This window comes from Brachionichthys hirsutus, chromosome 3, assembly GCF_040956055.1.
Source record: "Brachionichthys hirsutus isolate HB-005 chromosome 3, CSIRO-AGI_Bhir_v1, whole genome shotgun sequence".
In the NCBI taxonomy this organism is placed as follows: domain Eukaryota; kingdom Metazoa; phylum Chordata; class Actinopteri; order Lophiiformes; family Brachionichthyidae; genus Brachionichthys; species Brachionichthys hirsutus.
Window position 1 is genome coordinate 9,145,990 of NC_090899.1, and position 21,538 is coordinate 9,167,527.

At 42.0% G+C, this 21,538-nt stretch overlaps 3 protein-coding genes across 3 annotated transcripts; 2 read left to right on the forward strand and 1 right to left on the reverse strand.

Moving 5' to 3' along the window:
* Positions 1-339: 339 nt before the first annotated feature.
* mrs2 (magnesium transporter MRS2) lies at positions 340-9,202 on the reverse strand. The gene is made up of 12 exons (XM_068758696.1): positions 8,902-9,202; positions 8,215-8,279; positions 7,577-7,613; positions 6,979-7,091; positions 3,188-3,349; positions 2,929-3,059; positions 2,617-2,733; positions 1,987-2,056; positions 1,666-1,748; positions 1,121-1,238; positions 788-901; positions 340-644 (listed from the first exon to the last, which is right to left on the reverse strand). The coding sequence occupies exons 1-12, from the start codon at positions 9,200-9,202 to the stop codon at positions 585-587; spliced, it is 1,371 nt and encodes a 456-aa protein (XP_068614797.1). The 3' UTR covers positions 340-584.
* Positions 9,203-10,420: 1,218 nt separating this feature from the next.
* Positions 10,421-15,921, forward strand: LOC137917597 (lipid scramblase CLPTM1L-like). The gene is made up of 17 exons (XM_068760319.1): positions 10,421-10,621; positions 11,317-11,408; positions 11,627-11,801; positions 11,898-12,025; positions 12,316-12,394; positions 12,473-12,590; positions 12,778-12,872; positions 13,027-13,111; positions 13,288-13,388; positions 13,475-13,534; positions 13,625-13,672; positions 13,761-13,843; positions 14,041-14,075; positions 14,218-14,273; positions 14,387-14,431; positions 14,878-15,011; positions 15,855-15,921. The coding sequence occupies exons 1-17, from the start codon at positions 10,421-10,423 to the stop codon at positions 15,919-15,921; spliced, it is 1,602 nt and encodes a 533-aa protein (XP_068616420.1).
* Positions 15,922-17,214: 1,293 nt separating this feature from the next.
* Positions 17,215-19,584, forward strand: iqcg (IQ motif containing G). The gene is made up of 8 exons (XM_068758697.1): positions 17,215-17,343; positions 17,610-17,728; positions 17,934-18,018; positions 18,171-18,332; positions 18,631-18,705; positions 19,094-19,225; positions 19,298-19,387; positions 19,480-19,584. The coding sequence occupies exons 1-8, from the start codon at positions 17,215-17,217 to the stop codon at positions 19,582-19,584; spliced, it is 897 nt and encodes a 298-aa protein (XP_068614798.1).
* Positions 19,585-21,538: the final 1,954 nt, after the last annotated feature.

Below are 21,538 nucleotides of genomic sequence, written 5' to 3' on the forward strand. Positions count from 1 at the left end.
ACAAAACCAAACTGGCAATTCATTATCTGACAATAAATGACCTGATGCAGCCCATCTATTGACTTGATCAAAGTGCTTGAAAATATTTCCACAGCAGTAAATACAAAATACAAAATGCTGAGCGCTGTGAGAAACTCATCTGAACATGATTCATTCTTGCATAGATATTTGTATTGAAAAAATAATACTTAGAGTTTAACATAAATTTATATTAATTTCATAGAAGTCATTCAAAATGCTTTTTTAGTCTAGGTAAATCTTTCTGTTTCATTTCCAATGTCACCACCCACCCACACATCTATCCCCAACTTTAAAACCTGCCACACAGTAAAACTCTGTTCCCACATGTTTTATCCTCATCTGTGAAGATATTACAAGTTTAGATATGAAGAGATCTAATCTGTGTCTGGAATAATTCAAATGAAAATTCTAATGATGGGGACACAGAAACACACACTGACATCTCCGAGGATGGTAAGCAATAACTACACATGAAAAATAAATATCTTTATCATCAGTAGAGAAGGTCTGGGGAACAAAACCAAATGTCTTTAACGTCTGTGCTATTTTACAAAGAGGAGGAATCATCTGGGTCCCGATTTGATAACTGATGATTTCAGATTTCTCTTCCAAACTGGAGGGATCTGTAAGACAAACAACAATTAGGATCAGATTGTTGACCACTCACCGAGCATAACCAGACAAAAATTATGTTAAAAAAAAGGACTTTGTTTAGCCCTCACGTAGAGACAAAAGGCTTGACGATGCAGAAAGTGCATTTTCTTACCAATGGGGGCACTCCAGGCTCGAGGTGTCGTCCCAGGAAGGAGAGCAGCCGCCTCCAGATCAGCCCGCTGCCCAAGAACATGAAGCCTGTAACTAGCCAGAAAACACAAGGCTCCTGGCGATAAACACAAAGACAACACATAAGTATATGGGGGGTATAAATATACAAGAGCCACAAAGTCCAAAACCCATTTCAGAAAGACTCAAACGTCAGACTCACTTTAATTCTCTTAAGTATTGACCATTTATAAGTAAATGATTTACTTTTAAATTTACACGTGCCAATATGTAAATACTTCTCGTGGCACATTTCTTCAGCAGGAAGCTGCCTCACCTCTTCAAAGGACGACATTAAGTTCATTCCAAAAGCCACTCCAATCAGGCCAAATAGGGAGAGAGAAAAGGAGCCCATCGTCAGCTGCAGATTCAGCCTCATCATCACGTTACGATGGCTGGAGTAAAAAAAACAAAAAAAGAGAACACAGAAACAGCTGGTCAGCACTTAAAGTATGTACTTTAGGTGTCAACATAAAGTATAGGTGCAAAATGTTTCTCCCCCCACCCCTCCCCATTCCATTCTCAATTACATTAAGAAAGGGATGATTTTTTTGGAACAGTAAGAAGGCACATGAAAATCATTCTCGACTCTCATATTAGCACCTAAGCAGCAAAAATATCTTTTGTACACAAAACAGATTCAAACTAAATGCAGTAAATGGCAAGAAAACAAACCAAACACAACGATTAGATGATTACAAACAGACCATCTGAACAATGTCTGGAATATTTGTTTCACAACAACGGATACTGTTCACCTTTAAAATGATCTGACTCGCTCCCTCTGTATACATGATATTATGTATATATTTGTGTGTGTACCTGTCCAGGTTGATAAAAATGACATTCTCAGAGTCATCTATTAGTCCTTTCAGCTCTCTGGTCCTGTTCCCCAGCTCTTCAGCCTGTGGGGAGCCGCATTGAAGGCAGATGACGTTTTTAACATGAAACAAAAAACATCATAAATCAAGTAGCTGTGGTGTGTGGACAGACTCACACCACCGTCAGAAAATAGTGTAAGAATAAAGTAAAGCGTTTACTTCGTGATAAAGCCGGTGTCACATTCATGTAACATATTTTTAGTTTAGCTACTTAAATAATTTATATATATATATATATATACACGCCGGTATATGGGTTTACCTGCATATAGTAATTCTCTAATAGCAGCTCCATCTCCTCAGCATGGTCAATACCCAAACTGCTCTCCTCACTTAAACATCAAAAGGGTTATATAAGAATCACAAGCAATATGACTTATGTTCCAATTATAAATTCAATTTCATTTTTCTGATGAGAGAACACACTCTTTAATAAATTGAAACCACGAGTTCACAAGTAGGAGTGCATTTGTATGATTTAGAGCCGAATCAAAAGGGGCAAAAAGGCAAAACTGACCACTCCCAACCGAACAATGGCGTTTCTGTTCTAACTGCTTAATATCTTTTAAGTCTTTTTACTTGTCACTGTTATGTCTGCACGTGTGGAGAAATAAAATAAAATAAAGAAACTTTTGTCGTTAAAAAAAAAAAGGGGGGGGCAACAATAAACACTTCAAAGACCCACTAAGATTTCTGAGACTGTTCAAAACAGTCTTGTGTTCAAATCCGTTGATGAGGCCAAGCGACTCGTGGCGAAGACAGGTTTGGCATCATCTGATCAACCGTCTTGTCTTTCTTGTTTTTTTACTACAGCCAATGACTTGTTGCTACATAAAAGCACTTAACAGAACTGCAGTTCATGGGAGTGTAAGTGTGAACTTGTGTGACATACAAAACTCTTGGGTCCGTCCACTTGGTCAGACAGAACTCTTCAATGAGCTCATCCTCATCCAAAATCTTCAGCAAGGAATCCTTGAAAACCTTTACATCTGTGTCCAACTCTGATAAGCTGTCAAAAAGAAGAAGAGACAAAAGAAACGGGGCATAATGAAATCTGTTTAATGCTTGATGAATGTACCGTAATCATGAAAGGTGAGGAACTACTTTGAGTCGGCCCAGTCACGGTGATTCAGACCAAGTTTGTCACAAATCTTATTTAGAACAGTTTATAAACTACGTCCATGATTGTGGTTGGGTGCTTTACCTTTTGCTGCTCTGCAGCAGTATGTGTAGCTTACTTCTATCTGCAGACAAGATTTTAGGATCTACAAGGGATTCCAATGTGTCCAATATTACTGCTTTGACATCACTGAGGCGAGCTTGAAGATTATTTACCTATTGACACAGAGACATGGTCCATACTTTTATATTGACAGGTACACTTATCTCAGAACAGGTGCATGCTTTATATATGTCAGATACCTAAATATACAGACACACAGTGCTTCTCTAATCTGTCTTACCGTGTGCTGCAGAATGGCCTCTAGTGCTCTGAACTCAAAGGGCAAAGAGTGCATCTGCGAGGCCAGCTGGGGGGCCAGCTCCAAGACCAGCCAACGCTCCATTCCCACACCACGAAAATCTAACACCATCAAGGATTCTGGGGTCACAATGGATTTCAAGGACTGTGGAAAAACCAGAAGGGGAATGTTACCTGCTTTAGAAAACACTGACCCCTGGAAAATGTTTGCAAATACTGAACATCATACAAACATTCAAAAAGCAGACTGCGCATGTGAACTACATCTGGACAGCTGTGGCCCGGATAGTCGACTCTGATCTGTCAATATTTGCTGCAACAGCTATAGCCAATGAACAACCGTTGTTGTGAAATTGGCGTATATTGGCTGCATTCACACCCAGCCAATATATGACTGAAGCAGAAGTGGATTGTCCCTGAGACGCAACTGCAGAACAGAGCATTCAATACCTCAGGTACCGACACTGTGTTTTTATTTAGCACATACTTAGTCAGAGAAACAGAGAAATGTGAAGGATGCTTTTAACAGGTATACAGTATTAGAATATTTCTGGTTGACTCTGTCTGAAGGAGTCAGAGGAGTTATTTTACATTTTAGACAGAAGTACTGTTTCTATGGTTTACGGTTTGTTCCGCCAGGAAAGAGGTTAGGGCTAGGGTTTAGTTCAACAGAATATTTACAGTGTTTGATATAAAATAATCCCTAAATGAACAAAAAAAAGAAGCATAATCTCACCTGAAATTTCATTATTGCTTTCAAAATGCACTGAAACAAAAACAGGTCTGACAGCATGAGCGCATAGGTAAATTACATATTTAATAAGGTAGATTTTTTTATTGCTTTGCAGCTTTTTTCACATTGTGGCTTCATTGCTCCTCTCATTGACATCACCCCGAAGCTTTATTCTGAATGCAGGATGGATGTGAGGCTGCTCCGTCTCTGCCTGCTGCTGGTTCTGATGAATCCGAGCTGTGCTACAAAACAAAATTGTCCCACATCTGCATCCAACTGTGACGAGTGCATCCAGTCCGGCCCTGAGTGTGTTTGGTGCGCTGCTCCTTACTCTAACGTCCGCTGTCATACCTTAAAGGGACTGCAGAGGGCAGGTTGTCCTCAACGGTACATGTATAACCCTCAGTGTGGGGTGGAGGTCCTTAAGAATGAGAGCAGGTAAGTCTCCTACTCTGAAGATGCAGAAACTGAACGTCAGCCATTATTAGAATCGAGACCACCATGACGTCCGAGGTGCTGATCTGAACTTCTGCAGCATCGAGTCGACGAATGCCAAGGCCCCATTCCTCCAACCCCAGGAGCTCTCCCTACATTTGAGGCCAGGGGCTAGCCAATCCTTCCTTCTCACCATCACCATGCCTACAGACCAGCCAATGACAGAGCTGAATCTGGACATCAGCCCTCTGCCAGCTGGAGTCAACATTACGCTCACGAGCATCGAGAACGGGAACCCAACGGTAGTCCAGGTGAGCAGCATGAAGGCACACAGGACTCGTCCAGGACTTTAAGGAATATTTATTTTAGTAATGATCCCTGCTTTGTGCAGGTGAAGGTTGAGGCTGCCCACTGTCCCAGTGAGAGTGCCAAAGAGATGCAGAACAGGACTGGGCCCTGGTCTGTCCACATCACACCCAGACTCTTTCCAATGAGTGTCAAGTTAGACATAACTTTGGAGTGTGAGTACAACTTCAAAACCAGGCGACAGTAGTATAAAGGATTTGAGACAATCGGAAAATACTGAAGCTCCCTAAAACTGAAGCCAAATGGGTTGAAGTCATGGTAATAACGCTGACCTTTGCACAAGTCTTTTTCATCATAGTTTAGTTTTAATCAGTTGTTTGATGCCTTTAAAGACCGGTGGGTAGTCGATATACCACGTCTCCAACATCCAGCTGTTAACACACAGATGCTAGTGAAAGATGGTAGCGTTGGTATCAGGAAAACCTGGGATTCATTTTGACGCCGAGCTTCATGCCGAAGTAGTGGGCAGCACTGCTGCCTTACAAAGAGAAGCTCTGAGAACCGGAGAAACTTTCTGTACATTTCTGAACCCCCTGGGTTCGTCTGCTTCTTCCCACCACCAAAACGATGCACTAAATATGAATCAGTTGCTCCAAATTAAATATAATTTGTAGTTCGGGTTAGAGTCTTCATAAAGACTCTCAATGGGCTCCAGCCCTTCCAGATCCCTACGCAGGATAAGCTGTTCTAAATGAAATTTGACACTGAAAGAAACTGGACATACATTTATGTATGTTAGCCAATTGTGGGATGGGATCAGAATGAGTCATCTGAAGATGGGAGAACGGAATATTCAGCAAGATAATAATGGAACTTATTTCCTCAGGTCAGTGTGGCTGCACAAGAAACCGTGAGGAACACAGTCCTCGCTGCAGTGGCCACGGGGCTCGGGCGTGTGGCCACTGCGAGTGCTACGACCCTTACATTGGGCAACAGTGCCAGACAGATGCCGGTTCACTTCCTTCACCAGATGAAAGAGCCTGCCGCTCGGGGCCCAATGCGCCTGTGTGCAGCGGAAGGGGGAAATGCGTGGAGGGCTTCTGTGAGTGTCACAACCGAGTAAACCCGGAAGAAAAATACAGTGGACAATTCTGCCAGTGCAGCAACTTTGACTGTCCTCACTATAACAACAGGTACAATATATGATGCATAGTAAGCAGTTTCTGCTCAGGACCTCACCTTTATTCAAGAAGCACACTCGTACTTAAAACAACATGTGGTCAAACAGATTCTGTGGGGGCCATGGGGAGTGCGTGTGCGGAGAATGCGTCTGTAAAGACGATTGGGCCGGTGAAGACTGCAGCTGCTCCATGGAAACTGCTGCCTGTTTGGCTGACAACCAGATGCTGTGTAATGGTCAAGGGTCATGTCAGTGTGGAACATGTGTATGCGCGTCTCCATATAAAGGGGCGACCTGTGAGGCCTGCCCGACTTGTTTTGGCACATGCCAGCAGCACAGTGATTGTGTGGAGTGTCGGGCATTTGGGACAGGAAGCAAGAGGAACACGTGAGAACTGGTTTCCTGTGTTACAATCATGCTATTACATAGAATAGCAGCACTATTATTATTGCTATTAACAAACCTAGTATTTTTCAAAATACATTTCCTGACAAATGAGGGAATTGGTCTCTCTATAACATTTATATTATAGTTACTGAATAATTACAAAATACAAAGATTTGTTGTGATATTTTCCAGTCCACAGACACGTCTTGATTTCACCATGTTCACTCATCCTCAGGTGTGACCAGGAGTGCGACTACCTCGCCGTGAGGATGGTGGAGAAGAAACAAGGTCTCACTGGACCAGTTTGTTTAATGAGGAGCCGAGAGGACTCCTGCATCTTCTACTACACCTACTCCAGCACGTCCTCTGGAGGACAGTCGACTGTAGTACGGATTAAGGATTGTCCTCGGCAGTAAAATCTTCTCTGGATTTATTTCAAAACTCATTTTATGAGTTAAACTTCGAGATTTTATATGCCCATTTCTTACAGTAATCTAAACAAATAAAACCTAATAACGCTGAGCACAATAGGAAGACACGTTTCTGGCCTTTATTTTATATACTTTCTGGTTTGTACAGAATCGCCAGGAGAAATTTAACTCACTCAGGGCCACAAGATTTCCTAATCAGTAACCAGATCAACGATGATCTAAATGTAAGTTTATCTAATCCAAATTTGGTTCAGAAACTTCTCTCATCAATCACAGTGAGCTAATAAAAGAGAAGCGCTTACCTCCATTCGTATGATGATGCAGTTGTTTCTGGCAGTGAGGCTGGTAATGTGCTGAAAGCGAAGGTCTCGGGCCTGAAGACTAAGCTCCTGGCACAGCTCTGTTTTCTTTTTCTCTGTTGGGAAAAAAAAAATCCCAACATGAAGATAACAGGGTATTTATAGATACCTTTTTTATATATACAGTGGAACCTCGGTTCTTGAACGACTCAGTTTAAAAATAAATTAAAAAATTTAGTTTAAAACAACGACTTAAGTAAACTGAGCTAAAAAGAGAAGGGGAAAAACCCCAGACGGACAGTTACCGAGTAATTTTATGGAAGAGGACTCCCTTTCAAAGGAATAACTCTTTCTCCCTCCGTCTGTCCCTCCCAACACCGCAGCCAAAATGGTATGACACAGAATCGGGTAAAATTAACTTGGCAGTGTTCGAGAACCAAGGTTCCACTGTACTATATACTTCATGCAGTCTAGGACTACAAAACCAGACATAACTTGTTGCAGCCTTTCAGTCATGAAACAGCAAACAAGACCCAAGCTCAAAACAGACTTCACTCTTAAATGCAAATAAATCAGAGAAAATTTATTTTCCAACACTCACCAAATGTTGTCACATTTCCCTCTTTGTCAAACTTCATCTGTAAAAGTAATCAAGAATCTGATTACCGATACTGAACAAACTCAATTATTTAACCTTTACTTTACGTTGAAAATAATTTTCTGAATAAAATGTTGAACAAATGTTGGACTTTAAAGTGCTTTGTGTTCAACAATTAGGTCATATTTCAACATGTGGCCTTTGTGTGGTATTTTCAAATAAAGTACAGTAATGAAGATGACTTTAGACCGAGTTGTAGTTTGTAGGAGAGACAGCTGAAGGAGCAAGATGTGTTGGAAACGGTTTAATTAGAATAAAAAATGCAACAAGGCTGCAAAACAGAGCCAAAGCTTCAAAGTTAACTGAAGCTGTAAGGCCTCATCTGCATCTTTTACTATTTTCTTTCATTGAATATTTTACATACCGAATTAGTTCAGTTATCTTCAGTAGCTGTCAAACACTTTCATAAATTGGGTGTGCTACTTTATGCTTCCAATCCTGCATCATGTCAACCACCTACTACTGCAGGTAAATAATACACACATTATTTTATAACAATAATACACACATTATTTTTGCCCCTTACAAAGTAAGAGTTCACTGAAATGTTTCTGCCCGACAGGTAAAGGTGTGTGTCTTACCACTACAAAAAATGGAGACACACTTGAAACACAGGCATCTGTCACTCTATGACGAATGAAGGACACTGTAAAAAGAAAAGACATTTAAAATCACATATAAAAAGGAGAATATTTCAGTTATTCAACCAGATACATGATAAGCATTATGGAGGAGAAGAGAGGGAATGCCACAATACCAAACATAAAACAAAGTCTACAATTCATACTACATTTGATACACTGATGAAACCAAAGTTATTTTTACGTTCACAAGCTCCCGAAGAGAGATAATTAAAATCCAGAGTTGACAAGCACAATTAGATCCATGGCATGTCTTATTTATCAATTTAAGATGATTGATCGTACAAAATATGTTGTGGTTTGAACGACACCAACCCTAACCTATCTGATGCCGGGGCAACAGCTCGTTTTTCCGGGGTCCATATAAATGCATACAATATAAAAACACACATATTACTAACAATTAAAATACATAATTATAAATATAAAAACAACTACTCTGGTTATCAGTCAAAAATCTGATCTACAGTTAATTCAGCGACACCTGAGATAAGAGACAGTCACAAATATCAATGATGGAGACCTACAAAATACTTTTAAACTTTATTATAGGACAGAACACATACATAAATCTACAGTACTTAGAGGAATATTGCAAAGGCACGGAGTAAAACTGTCAGCACTTACCAGGCCCCGGTGTTCCCCCTTCTGTCCACACAGCAGACCGAGATCTTCTGTGTTGACATCGAGACGCCATCAGTGTTCTTACATCACTGTAGGTGTTTAATCCCAGTCTCAAACTTCCAAATGCAGCAAAGGGCCTCGCTGGATTCACTGCTGTACGAGATCCACAATGCATGGAAACAGAACTGCATCGGCGCTTTAGAAAAAAGCTCCCAGTGAATGGCAGAGACTTCCGAGCACAGTTCATGCAGCCAGTCAGCAGAACCCGGCCGCCACAACACGCAGCCCTCACGTAGCCTGCCATTCTGAGATCCACGTGGCGATCACTGCCGCAGCAAGGTCATCCAGTCAGCAAACAACAGGAAGGAATGGCAGGCGAGGAAAGGGAAGGTACACCGTGGCTGCCTTAAGAGGAGAAAGGGAATCAACGATGTGAAAACGCTGTTTGTAGTCCTTCAATCGTTGCAGTCATCGCGTTAGGAATACTTCAGTCAGCGGGCTATTCGGGAAAATGTTAGTTTGAGGAGACTGTCCAGACCTACGAGCAGAATGCAGCCCGAATAGTGAGTCTGCTAACTTTATCCTGCTTTCAGCCACTCTGAGGGCTGCTGAGTTGCCTTAGTAAGCTAGCATGCGCTCGCTCGCCATTATCATTTAAAGTTCTTAATGACAGTTAACGAGAACACGATGAACACAAATCATTAACCTGACAGTAACAGACTATCGATTATCGACTATACATCAATAGTTCCGCTCATGCTTTCAGCGCGGAAGCAGATTGTTGCTGCTCAGGCTAGCATTGCGGAAATGCTCGCAAGCGGGACAGCGCGCTGCTCCGGACCACAATGCACCGCGTCAACTACAAAGATAAGCAGATGAGAAGCGAAGCGTCCCTGTCGCCATGCCGGTTGCTGTGAAACGTCATCACGCTGAAGCGTCATTCCGTTCACGTCATCTGCGGCTCGCCCGGTCAGCGTTTTGTTACTTTGTTACATTTTTGACCTACATACCTAAATGTAATTAGGATGCTGAGAATTGGGATGTTATTGTTATTATTTAATATATATATATATATATATATGAGAATTTGAATATTAGTATTATTATTATTTAGAATATATATATATATTTAAATATCTGAGAATTGGGATATTATTATCTGGTTTTACAGAGTTAGTATGGCTAACAAAGCAAACTCAAGCCCGGTTAAATGCGGAGAGTTGCGGCGGGGCAGGAATGGCATTTTTTTGCAGCAGGTATTCGATCCAGCGACCTTTATATCAAGAGATGAGGATTTAATGGCTTGAGCTACGAAAGCGGAAACGTGTCATTCTTTTAAGAAGGAGACATGCGAAAGAGAGTACCTGCATCTTTTTAAAGCCATTATCAAGCATTATCAAAACCTGAACGTTAGCCCCCCCACGCGGATTTGATTGTGCGGACGCGGTATCCGACAAAAAAAAAAATCGGATTCCACCAGAACTATCGAAGCCATTGCTGTTATTTTCTTTTCGTCGGTGCAATGTTCCCGTCCTGTTACAGCAAGCCGGGCGACGGCGGCGCAAAACGATGCTCCATCGCTAAAGTGCTGCTGGGCGTGTTTGTGGTTTACACGCTCCACACCGTCTGGGTGCTCTCCGGCTTCCTCAGCACCAAACCGTGTGATGGGGGCAGAGGAGATCTCTGCATCACCTCCTACCTGGCAGCAAGACCCGGACTGCAGGTTAGCAGGCCCAGCCTCTGAACTCTGCTGCACCGGCCACCATTCTAAAATAAACAGCTTCCATTGCTGTTTTATCCAGTAGCCATTGTGTTGCTATAGACATAGACTCTACTCATCAAATGCATTTTTCTTTCTGGAATACCTGCGGCATGTTTGAAATGTGTTCCTGCTGCTGCTGCAACGCAAACAACTGGTGTGGCTTAAAAGATCGAAAGCCGTCCTGATAAAGATGAAGATCATGCTTTTATGGCATGACATTCATACCCTATATATATAACAACAACAATGCAATGGTAATAATAATAATAACAACTACATATATAATAATAATCAATTTTTTCATCTCTAATGTCTGCAGTTAGGCCCAACGATGCGCTGGCGATGTATCCGGGGTGTACCCCTCTTCTCTCCCATAGCAAACTGGGATAGGCTCCAGCAACTCCCCTGAATGAATGAATGAATGACTGAATGTTTGCAGTTACATCTCATTATGTAACCAGAGTCTTTTCTGAAAGTGGAAAGACTATATTCCTGTACAATGATGCTGCTCAACTCTTGTTTCTTATATGTCCCTTGAATGTTGTAAAATGTATGTGTAACTGCTGTAAAACAAATTGCCCTCCGAGGGACAAGCCAATAAAAGTGAAGTGAAGTGACTCAAATCTCTTCTTCTTCTTCTTCTTCTTGTTATCTAGCTGAGTGTCTTCACCTGCCTCGTGCCAGACAACAGCCAACTCAACCTCGCTGTAAAGATACACCCATTTGATCCACACTCTACGTTTGAGAGGTGGGTTTAACGTGTTGGCAGGACATCAGTTAGTCATAAGACTTCCTGTTCATTACCATCCTGCTATCATGTGACACTTTAGATATAGAAAATAAAAAATGCTGCAGCCTATTCATCATATTCGTAAGCATTATTCAGAGAAATAAAAAGCCATACTTGTTAAGTTGCTGTGTCGCTACATTGACTCATCCCTCCTTGTTTTGTCTCGCTGTCTCTAGGCAAGTGAATGTCTCTCTACCACAGGAGACTAGGGCTAATGGCTCTCTGTATGCAGTTGTGTATGTTCACAAAGCTGGCATTTCACCCCTGGAGGATAGCGGAGAAGTTCACTTTGCAGCTCAGCTCACCGCCTACACGACTCCCAAACGCACTGAGGAGCAGAGAGACATGAAGGTAAATTACAAGTCACTGTCTGCATGCATAGTCGTGTTATATACTGTGGATGTAGACACGGTCCTGCTGCAAATGTGTCTTTTGTGGCTCCATCAGAGGCCGAGTCCAAGATCCGCAAATCCTGTATCCCATTGGAAGCCTCACCTGCCAATCAGTATGATGTCAGAGGACTTCACCTTCAGCAAGGCGGCGGTCCCAAGTGATGTGCGCCGCTACATGAGAGTGTCAGTCAGACAGACAGACGGTGGCCGAAATCTGCTTTAGTGACACTGTCCTTCAGAGCACTTCAGGATATTTGTCAGAATATCAAACACAGGCTCGCATTCTGCTCGGCTTCTATTTGAATGCAATTCACTTATAAAAGCAAATGAAACAGAGCGACATTAAGTGGTAAATGCTTGACCATGCTTAATGATTAGGTAATTGTACTTGAAAGAATATTTGTTCATTCTGCTCCCCCTGGGATGTAAACAAGCCGTCTCATGTACGTGTCCCTTCTCGTCTCTCCTTGCAGCTCTCAGGACGGACAACAGATGATTTACCTTCCTCTGCTGCTGGTTGATGAACTCAGCTTCAGAGTGAGAGACCTCATGGTGGGACGATTTTTACGCCCAAATTCTGTCCCATAAATGTGACCACGTCCTGACATGTATGCATCCATATGATCACAGGAGATCAACAGCAGCATTGCCCAGCTCCCTTTGACTGTGTCCTATGAGGGGATCTCTTTAAGGGGGTTCAGGTTCTCGGTGCATCTGCAGGACGTGGTTTATTCCTTGCGACAGTTCGGTGAGATAACAGATATGTAGAGAGTCAAAGCAGTTTGCAACATGCTGGTGTATTAAGAAATTATGAAGATAAATACTTTTTAGACCTTGTACAAAAGTAAATAACTTTCAGCCTTTGGGTTTCTTTGGGTTGTCGTGCCACTTAATCAAAAGAACTGAATTCTTTGTCCATCGTTGTGTTCGCGTAGGTTTCTCAGAGGAGTACGTAGAGAAGATAAAAGAAACACTGGTGGGCTCCAACCTGTACCTGTTGGTCGTGACTGCACTCATAACAGCGCTACAAGTAAGAGTTTACAATGTCGCATGCACCAGAATGTCCCTGATGAATTCTTTAATCAACCTCTGTCTATGTGTTTGTGGTTTAGTGTGAGGGTACGTGGTGACTCTTACATATTGGGAAAACAAGTGTTTTTTTCTGCCCTATTTTTTTTCTACAGCTCATGTGTGAATTCCTGGCTCTTAAAAATGACATCAGCTCATGGAGAAAGAAGAAGAAAATGGGGGGAATGTCAAGAAACACTGGTGAGAAAATCAAAGTATGCAGCTATACCTTTCAACTGATTGTGCATTATTAACGGCTTTGTAGCTTACGCTCACCAGCAATAATCAATGACATCAAATACTAGTTTTGATGCAGCACCTGGATAACGGTTCGCTCTGGGGCCTGACTTCCATCTGCTTCCCTCCGATGTTTCCAGTCTTGTGGCGTAGTCTGAGCACGTTGCTGATTTTCCTCCATCTGCTAGAAGAGACCAGTCTGCTGGTGTTGCTTCCTGTTGGACTGGGAGCATGTGTAGAGGTACGTTAGTATGATTATTTGCCTGCATTAAGAGTCAAATTATGACCAAAACATACAAACACAAAACTAACCAGTCATTCTGGCAGGTGTGGAAGGTCTTCAAAGTCTTCAACTTCCAGCCGCAGTTGAAAAACTCCAAACTCCATGTGAGTGTGTCAGCGTTTCACCAGTAGCGCACGGTGGTTTTAACGTGTGAAGCGATTTAATCTAAGACTGTCTTCTCCATTACTGTGCAGGTAAAGATGGATGAAGGAGAAAGAAAGACAGTGGAGTATGATAGAGAGGTATCGGCTTGTTTGTATCTATTCTGTTGTTGGTTGACCTCCCTTATCATTTTCTGCCTTGATAGTGCCGCTCTGGTTGTCTCTCCAGGCATCGACATACTTGTCCTACTTGGTCTATCCTCTGTGCATCAGTGGAGCTATTTTCTCACTGGCCTACTTACATCAGAAGAGGTGAGGTGATCTCACTGACACAAGTTTAATGTTTTGCCTTCTGTAAGTAGCATCTTATGTGATCACCCAAGTTTGTTTCAGTGTCCGATTGTCATATTTCAGTCCAAACTCTTACAGCTACTGTAGTACTCTAAAAACAACAACAACAACAATTTGTGATTATCATATTGAAATTAAATGCCATTTGTTTTTAACAGTTACTTTTCATGGTTGATGAACACTCTGGTGACTGGTGAGTTGATTTACACCAATTATTATCACTGAAACTACTTCATCCGTTGGTTTGAGTACTTCAGTGTAATTCATTGCGTTCTGTTTTTAGATTTTGTTTTTATTGACCTATGCTTTATTGCTGCCTCTCTTCTTCCTCTCAGGAGTGTATGCCTTTGGATTTTTGTCTATGGGCCCACAGCTCTTCATCAACTACAAGGTCTGTCTGGCAACTAATGCGAATAATTCAAAACGATGTAACCCTCTCTATAAACTGGCTTCTGCTCGCTCTGACTTCTGTGTGGTTGTTCTTCACCCCTCTATCTGGATCAGCTGCAGTCTGTGAGCCACCTGCAGGGGGCAGTCTTGATGTACAGAGTGAGTGTGAACATGCTATATTTCTCTGGCTTATACTATGGTGGCTGAGACTGGTCAACTAACTGCATCTTAACTGCATGTACCGTACATATATGCACTGCACAATCCAAGAAGCAATTATGCTACAAATCAATCCAGAGTCACCAAAAGGATAAACTATGACAGACATATTGTTGTTGATAACCATACATTTAAAATTTATTTCTTTTGTTGCATTTGTTTGTTGCATAATTTGGCTGTTTTGTCTATTTGTACATTTCGTTGAGTTGCAAGTTCTTTGCAACCAGCAGCAGATTCAAACATTTTTGAGGGAACTATGTGGGAATGTTATTTACCCTCCAATATTAGATAGTCAATTTAGTGGTTTACTAGTCAGATAGCAGCTGGGAATATTACTAATGCTTGTGTCTTTTTGCCAATAAGTTCATTCTCTTCTGTCCCAACAGGGAGTGAACACACTAATCACAGATTTGTGCTCGTGCGCCTCCTTTTTCTCTTCCTCTGAATCACTTTCCTCCCCTCATCAACTGTCCTGCTTCAGAGATGAGCTCCTCTTTTTCCTGTATCTCTACCAACGAAGGTACAACTCTCCAAATACACACAAAACAACAAAATAGCGCTGCTCCTCACTTAACGACGGACTTGTTTAATGAAGACTCGGAGTTAAGACCGGCTTTCCGAAATTCAAAAGTGTGTGTTTAGCCGAGCGACATAGAATTGCTGTTACGACCAGCGGAACGTACTGGCAGCGGAGTTGTGAGTGACTGAGCACTTATTATTACCCATTTTAGAAGAGAGAGTATTTCATTCTCCCTGGGAATATAGTTTCCCCATTCCACACACTCACACACTATGGACAATTTGGAGGTGCTTTTCACCTAAGTTTTATTGGAGGTGAGAGAAAACTGAAAAACCCGGAGAAAACCCACGTGGACACGGGCAGGACATACAAACTTCGCACAGATTGGATTCGAACTGGTATCTTCTTGCTGTGAGGGGACAGCGCTAACCACTCCTCCATCAACAAAAATCACCTGGCATACCCAACAAAATATTTACAGTATACATATATTATATATGTATCAAATGTACAGTATAAATGGCCTATACATATGCAAATCTAGATTTTTTTTTACCACGTAAAATGTCAGCCAAGTTGTCGGTTAATCGGTCTCATAACATAACTTCATCATTAAGTGAGGGGCCACCTGTATACACATTTAAACCAAAATTAATTTCCCTCAGTGTTTAACTTTTTGTATCATTCTGCAGAAATATTAATAAAACAGTAAACCTGAGAAACAACCTTGAATCACGTTAAAGTGAGGTGTGATTCTTGCCTCGGTGTAATAAGACGTTTCAGAAGCACTTTCTGAGCTGTTTACTTCCAAGTGACTGTTGTGTCTTTGTCCATCTTCACCAGGCAATACAATCCCAAAGCCAGGAAGCGAGAGTCTGGGATGCACATCAAGAAATTAAAGACTCAATGAGGAGAGGACAGACTGATCTCCACCCACTTTTCCAGAAACAAACAGTCAAAATCTTATTTCCGAATCAGCAATGAAAAAGTGAAATGGAGGCCCAGAGGGAGCGTTTGCTTTAGAGTTGTCAAGAATAAGCTGCTCTGCTTCTCTTTACTGCTGTTGACTCATGGTGGCACTGCCTCTCATTTACTGCTATATAGCAATTGAAATTGTTCCTATTGTCTGCTGCACATTATGCTATGCTACCTTTAACCTCTTGAGAACCATACTGGCAACATTGGTTCGTGATTGATGATGTGTATTTGCATAATTTTGTTGTTTTACGCTCACCCGAGTAGGTGATGTACCTGGACCTGCAGAGTGAGCCCTTTATGTTTACCTCTAGAAAATAGCTTATTCAATGTGTCTTTATGCAGATTTGTACACATCCAGTATGCTTTGTAACTGAGTTTTGCTTAGAACCTGACCAATAGTACATTTTGGAGCATTGCAGATAGTGACAAGTTATTGAAAAAAATCTTACCAATATTTTGGTAGTCTTTATATATTATTTATTGTATAAAATATCATCAGTGTGCTGAATCAGTAAATCCAATCCGGATGGAATTCAGTAATAAGATAGAGGTCTCCACCCAAATATTTCATTCAGATATTGAGGAATACATTTTGAAACTCCATTTACTGCAATGATCCCGAAATGTTAAAGTGATCCAGAATCCAGGATCTCTTCTGTATCATCACCAAAATGTAATCAACTGTTCCTGGTAAGATTCCCAGCAATTCCTGAAATTTTCATCAATATCCATCCACAACCTTTTGAGTTGCCATGTCAATGTTTGTTACTGGCGTTTAAATAAAGTTTTCAAACTTGTTTCGCGTTTGTTACTATAGTGACGGGTACACTGTTGAACTATCGCCAAATGAGGTTAGCTTTAATTAGCTCAGTATTGAGCGGGTCTTAAATAATAAATAATAAAGCAGGAGTATTTCCTGTAACCGGGGGAACAGAGGTGAGTGTTTTTATCTGTACAGTCGATAGCATGTTGTCTTTTCACATAGAGACGCGGTTAGCTAGCTAGCTGCCATGGTAACAGCGATAGTCACGATACAAAAACATCCCATAATCAAAGTGACGATTAGATTCAGTGCGTTTATGAACTGTAAAATAAGAACCATCTGCCTCCCAGCACTGACCAGATACATACTTTTATCCATCTTTCTTATCATTAGCCGCCGGAATATCAATGTCTGCAATTAACTGACCAGTATTTAAATACAATCTCTGTCAACATCCACAGGATGTCTCTGTCCTACATTGAGAGTGTCCTAATGGCAGCTGTGCTGGAGGACTGTTCAGACCAGCTGTCCATACTGGGACATACTCTAACGGAGCGGATCGACTGTAGCAGAGAACGTGCAGATCTTCAGGTGATTTTCTCACTGCTTTTCACCAGCTCACCATGACGATGTAACCGTGTCTGGCATTTGTTGACTAAGATGGTGACCGTGTGTGTGTGTGTGTGTGTGTGTGTGTGTGGGTGTGTGTGTGTGCGTTTCGAAGGACTTGCTGACCAAGCTGAAAAGAGAATGGTGAGTAGCACAGATGGAAAATCATTGTGCTGCATGGACATGTGTCATGACTGAGGCTCTCTCTCTCTCTCTCTCTCTCTCTCTCTTTCTCTCTCTGCAGTCAGTACATCTCACAGCATATTTCTAAACTGTATTTGGAGCTGCAGGAGAAGCAAAGTTTCAGTTCTCTGCAGCAGACGTTAACAGAGGAGAAGCAGAAGCAGAAGTCTTTGATCACGGAAAGGTGGAGCACATCATTCAGAAACAATATCTGACTGTAATTATAGTAATATAACTAGTATAGTACAACTATAACCTGGCTGTGATTACAAAAGTCATTTTGTAAAGACAACTTTTCATTGTTTCTGGGAGCAAAGTTGACTGGCAAGGAAGAAAAAGGAGGGAAATCATGCATATAATGTCAGTAAAGAAAGTTTCTTTCCACCTAGAGATGAAAAGCGAGAGCTGGAGCTTAAACATCATACGTTAAACAGCCTGCATGAGGAGGCCCAGCAGAAAATTGAGAAACTGCAGGTGACAAGCTAAGAACAGATCCAAAGCTGCCCGTATAAAGTATTGCTTTCCTTTACTGTTGGTTAGGGTTTCTTAGACAACAGAATCAAACTAGTTAATCTGAAGGTTGTTGTTAGCAGTGTTTCAGAGCCATGAATGCCGTGTCTCCTCAGGACATGGACCACCTCATCAAAGAGCTGAAACATCAGCTGAATGAGGAGTCAACAAAGTTTGCCAGCAGCGAGAGGATTGAGAAAAGTTATGAAGAGATGCAGGTCCAGGAGGCGCGAAATCAGAGCCTCCAGGCTGAGAAGTTGCTTTCCGACCAGGTGGAGGTGGGTCCAGCAGTCCCTCTAGTCCTTTGGTTCTGAGCTCATTCCACCTGCCCAGCAAGTCCACAGTGCATGCTTTCCAATGACCCTTCATCAACATACTGAATTTATGTATGATATATGTTCTCTGTTGTCCAAAATCACACCTCATGTGATTATATTACTCTTATTACTCCTCTTGGTCAAAAACGTGTGCATCTGACCCCCCCCAAAAAAGAAAGAAGCAAAAAAAAACAATTGACTGCAAAAATACAGTAATGTTCTCTAAAACAATTTCTTCTTTCATCACCTCCCCTTTCAGCTGCGACACCAACAGCTCGAGGACACAAACAGGTGTCAGGAGATGGTCATGATATTCCTTCACAATCAGCATGAGGTGGGTGCAATCACATTGCCTTTAATCTTTTAATGCTGTTAAACATATGGTTCCCTTTAGCATGGATCAAGTTCCTATATATAGAAACACCTGTGAAGGGAGGAGCACAGAAAGACCAGGACAAACAGAAAGTGAGACCCCATTAACAGGGACTTGTGCAGATTCAGCAGGGCGTGTGGGAGAGCGAATCACGACCTTTGATGTGACACAAGCTGATATCTCTTTTTCAATTACTGAATAATTTAGCTGGTAATGAGTCTGACTGAAAACACACAGGGTGGTCAGCTCCCCCCCTATAGCAGGAGCTATGCCCCAGCACCAATCTCACTGGCACAGGAGCAGAGCAGATACGCCACCTTTTCTTGTATTTTTTCCATATTTGTTTCAGAAGTTTCAGCAAGAGCTGCAGCAGTGGCAGCAGCAGGCAGAGCAGATGCCTCGGCAGAAACAGCAGCAGCTCAACAATGTGCTGTGTAAAAGAACAGTGATTGCAGACAGGCTGCAGGACACGAAGGAGAAGGTGAGCTCCTTTTGTGGAACAGGATGCAAAGTGACGTTTAGATAAACATCACTAAGACTACGTTGTGTTCAGATTCGGGACATGGAGCAGATGGTGATGGAGGACAGGGAGGAACAGGAGAAACTGCGTCAGCTGCAAGTAAAGGCCAGCGCTGCTACCAAGGTAACAGCATCCAGTCAGAACTCAGATCTGCATCTTCATTTAGAGTACGGATTCCTAAACCTAACCCGTTCCCGTGACCTTTGACCCTGCAGCTACAGGCCTGGTGGAGAGGCTGCATGGTCCGCAGAGGCCTCGGTAGTTTCAAAAAGAAGGAAATCAAGAAAGGAAAGAAGAAGAAGGGGAAAAAAAAGAAATGAGCCTTCTCCAACTGTCCTTTAAGATATTGATGTCATGTGTTACAATTAAATGACACCAAGCAGTATTTCGCTTTTTATTTCCGTTTGAGAGAGGTTGTATGTGGGGTTTTTAGAAATATTGATGTCCAAATTCTGAAATTGAAAATAAGAACTTCACTGATGACCATTTTTAGACATTTGGGGGCCATAACAAGATCATTAAAATCAGCCGACAGCGGGTGGGTCAAGCAGTAATACATGAGAACCAGGTTAAATGTTGAAGTCAATGGTCTGCTCTGTTCTTCCTCTCAGCTTCAATTGCTTTGTCTCTTTGCTCTCCACAAAGTGATCAATCTCTTTCTACCTCTCTGTGTTCTCTCTCTCTCTCTCTCTCTATCTGCCCTCACACTTTACTGCTTTATCTGTGACTCTTCACTTCTGTCAAAGTACATTAAAAGTAACAAAATGAGATCAGGAAATACTCTTTAATCTGCAATCTATAACTTTAGATTGTATTCATTTTCAGTTCAATGTGTTAAACAGTGCCAAAAAAAATAAATCAAGGAAAGATGCAAACACACACTCAGAGTTTGCTGCCCTCTGCTGACACAAAGTTGTGTATTTACAAGCTCGCAGTAGAAAACCCATTTGGATTATCATCAGGGTTTTTAAAGCACACACAGTTTTGACTTGACATTGCAGGCAAGTGAACCTTGACAGCAGAAAACACCTCCCTGATTTATATTAGGTTGTTCAGAAAAAGGACAACTTTGTACCAACAGTACATTCAAGCAGCAGCAAAGATCAATAAAGACCGATGAAGAGCAGGCTTTGCCACCTACAACCAGGTCAAATCAAAGCCAGTGAGGAATAGGAGTGTCATGGAATTCTTGGCCATTTGTGCATGAATGTACATTCTTGTTGCCATGCAACATGGTTGATATAATAAATTGTGCGTCTTGAATGCACATCAAGCCCGTTGAGGAAAATATTTCAGCCATAGAAATACCAATGAAATCATCAAACATTTAGATGGGTGCTGTGGAGGCGTGTTCCCCAGACAGCCTTTACTGGTCACCCTTGAACACACCGCTCCAGCCCAGCAGGCTGGTAGGCCTATTTGTTTCTAGAGATAAAGCTCTAGAAGGCATTTCTCTGACTGCAGAGAGAGAGAGAGATCCCACACAGACACGGGGGTAACTTTCTTACCCCTCACTGGTGGAGTGGATCCAGGTACCTTCTTGCTGTAGTGCTGCTCACTGCGTCTACCGCTCCAGCAGCAGCCTTGTGGTTCTCAAACATTCCTAGAAGCTGCCACTGCCATCTAGTGGATAATATTGATAGATGCATCTGGGTGGTACACAATGGCTGCAGCAATAGACTCAGGACAAACGCAAAGGACAGGTCCTCCACAGGGAGGAAGGAAGTTGTCTCCAGTGTTACGATGTGAAACTGTTTCATCAGTTTTCTGTCTGGATGTGATGGTGAATCTTCAGTAGTTTGTGTGTGTGTGTGTGTGTGTGTGTGTGCTTGAGAGTGGGAGGTTTTGAATTGCAGTGATCTCATACCACACAGAGAAGTCTGGCAAGTCCGTAATGATGCCAAAGAAAGCTCGATGTTGTAAACTAACAACATGGAAATGACATTAAGTACTATCTCTGTCATGGATGCTGCGTCAGAAGTGGATTGAAAGCTGATGACTTTAGCAGCGTCGTCTCCGGGACAGAGTGAGCAGCGCACAGGGCAGAGGATCCTTATCAATCTCCTAAAAATCCAAGGAAGACACACTTTTGGGAAGGAACTTATTACCCTCGCCAAAGGGGAGGCGAGGTTATTGCAATTGGGTCCGTTTGTTTGTCTGTCTGTCTGTCTGTTTGTCTGTCTGTCTGTTTGTTTGTTTGTCTGTCCGTGCGCATAACTCAAAAACTAGTAACCCAATCGACTTGAAATTTATACACAAGCAAGTCCGTGGCTC

Excerpts from the sequence above, each read along its gene's own strand:
- LOC137917597 (XM_068760319.1), top strand. The coding sequence starts at position 10,421 with ATGTTCCCGTCCTGTTACAGCAAGCCGGGCGACGGCGGCGCAAAACGA. Across the intron at positions 13,112-13,287 it reads GGGAATGTCAAGAAACACTG|TCTTGTGGCGTAGTCTGAGC; the intron begins GTGAGAAAATCA and ends CGATGTTTCCAG. Across the intron at positions 14,076-14,217 it reads GATGAACACTCTGGTGACTG|GAGTGTATGCCTTTGGATTT; the intron begins GTGAGTTGATTT and ends TCTTCCTCTCAG.
- mrs2 (XM_068758696.1), bottom strand. The coding sequence starts at position 9,202 with ATGGCAGGCTACGTGAGGGCTGCGTGTTGTGGCGGCCGGGTTCTGCTG. Across the intron at positions 3,350-6,978 it reads GCATCATCATACGAATGGAG|TCCTTGAAATCCATTGTGAC; the intron begins GTAAGCGCTTCT and ends GTTTTTCCACAG. Across the intron at positions 2,734-2,928 it reads CTGCTGCAGAGCAGCAAAAG|CTTATCAGAGTTGGACACAG; the intron begins GTAAAGCACCCA and ends TCTTTTTGACAG.
- iqcg (XM_068758697.1), top strand. The coding sequence starts at position 17,215 with ATGTCTCTGTCCTACATTGAGAGTGTCCTAATGGCAGCTGTGCTGGAG. Across the intron at positions 18,333-18,630 it reads TGCTTTCCGACCAGGTGGAG|CTGCGACACCAACAGCTCGA; the intron begins GTGGGTCCAGCA and ends CTCCCCTTTCAG. Across the intron at positions 19,226-19,297 it reads TGCAGGACACGAAGGAGAAG|ATTCGGGACATGGAGCAGAT; the intron begins GTGAGCTCCTTT and ends CGTTGTGTTCAG.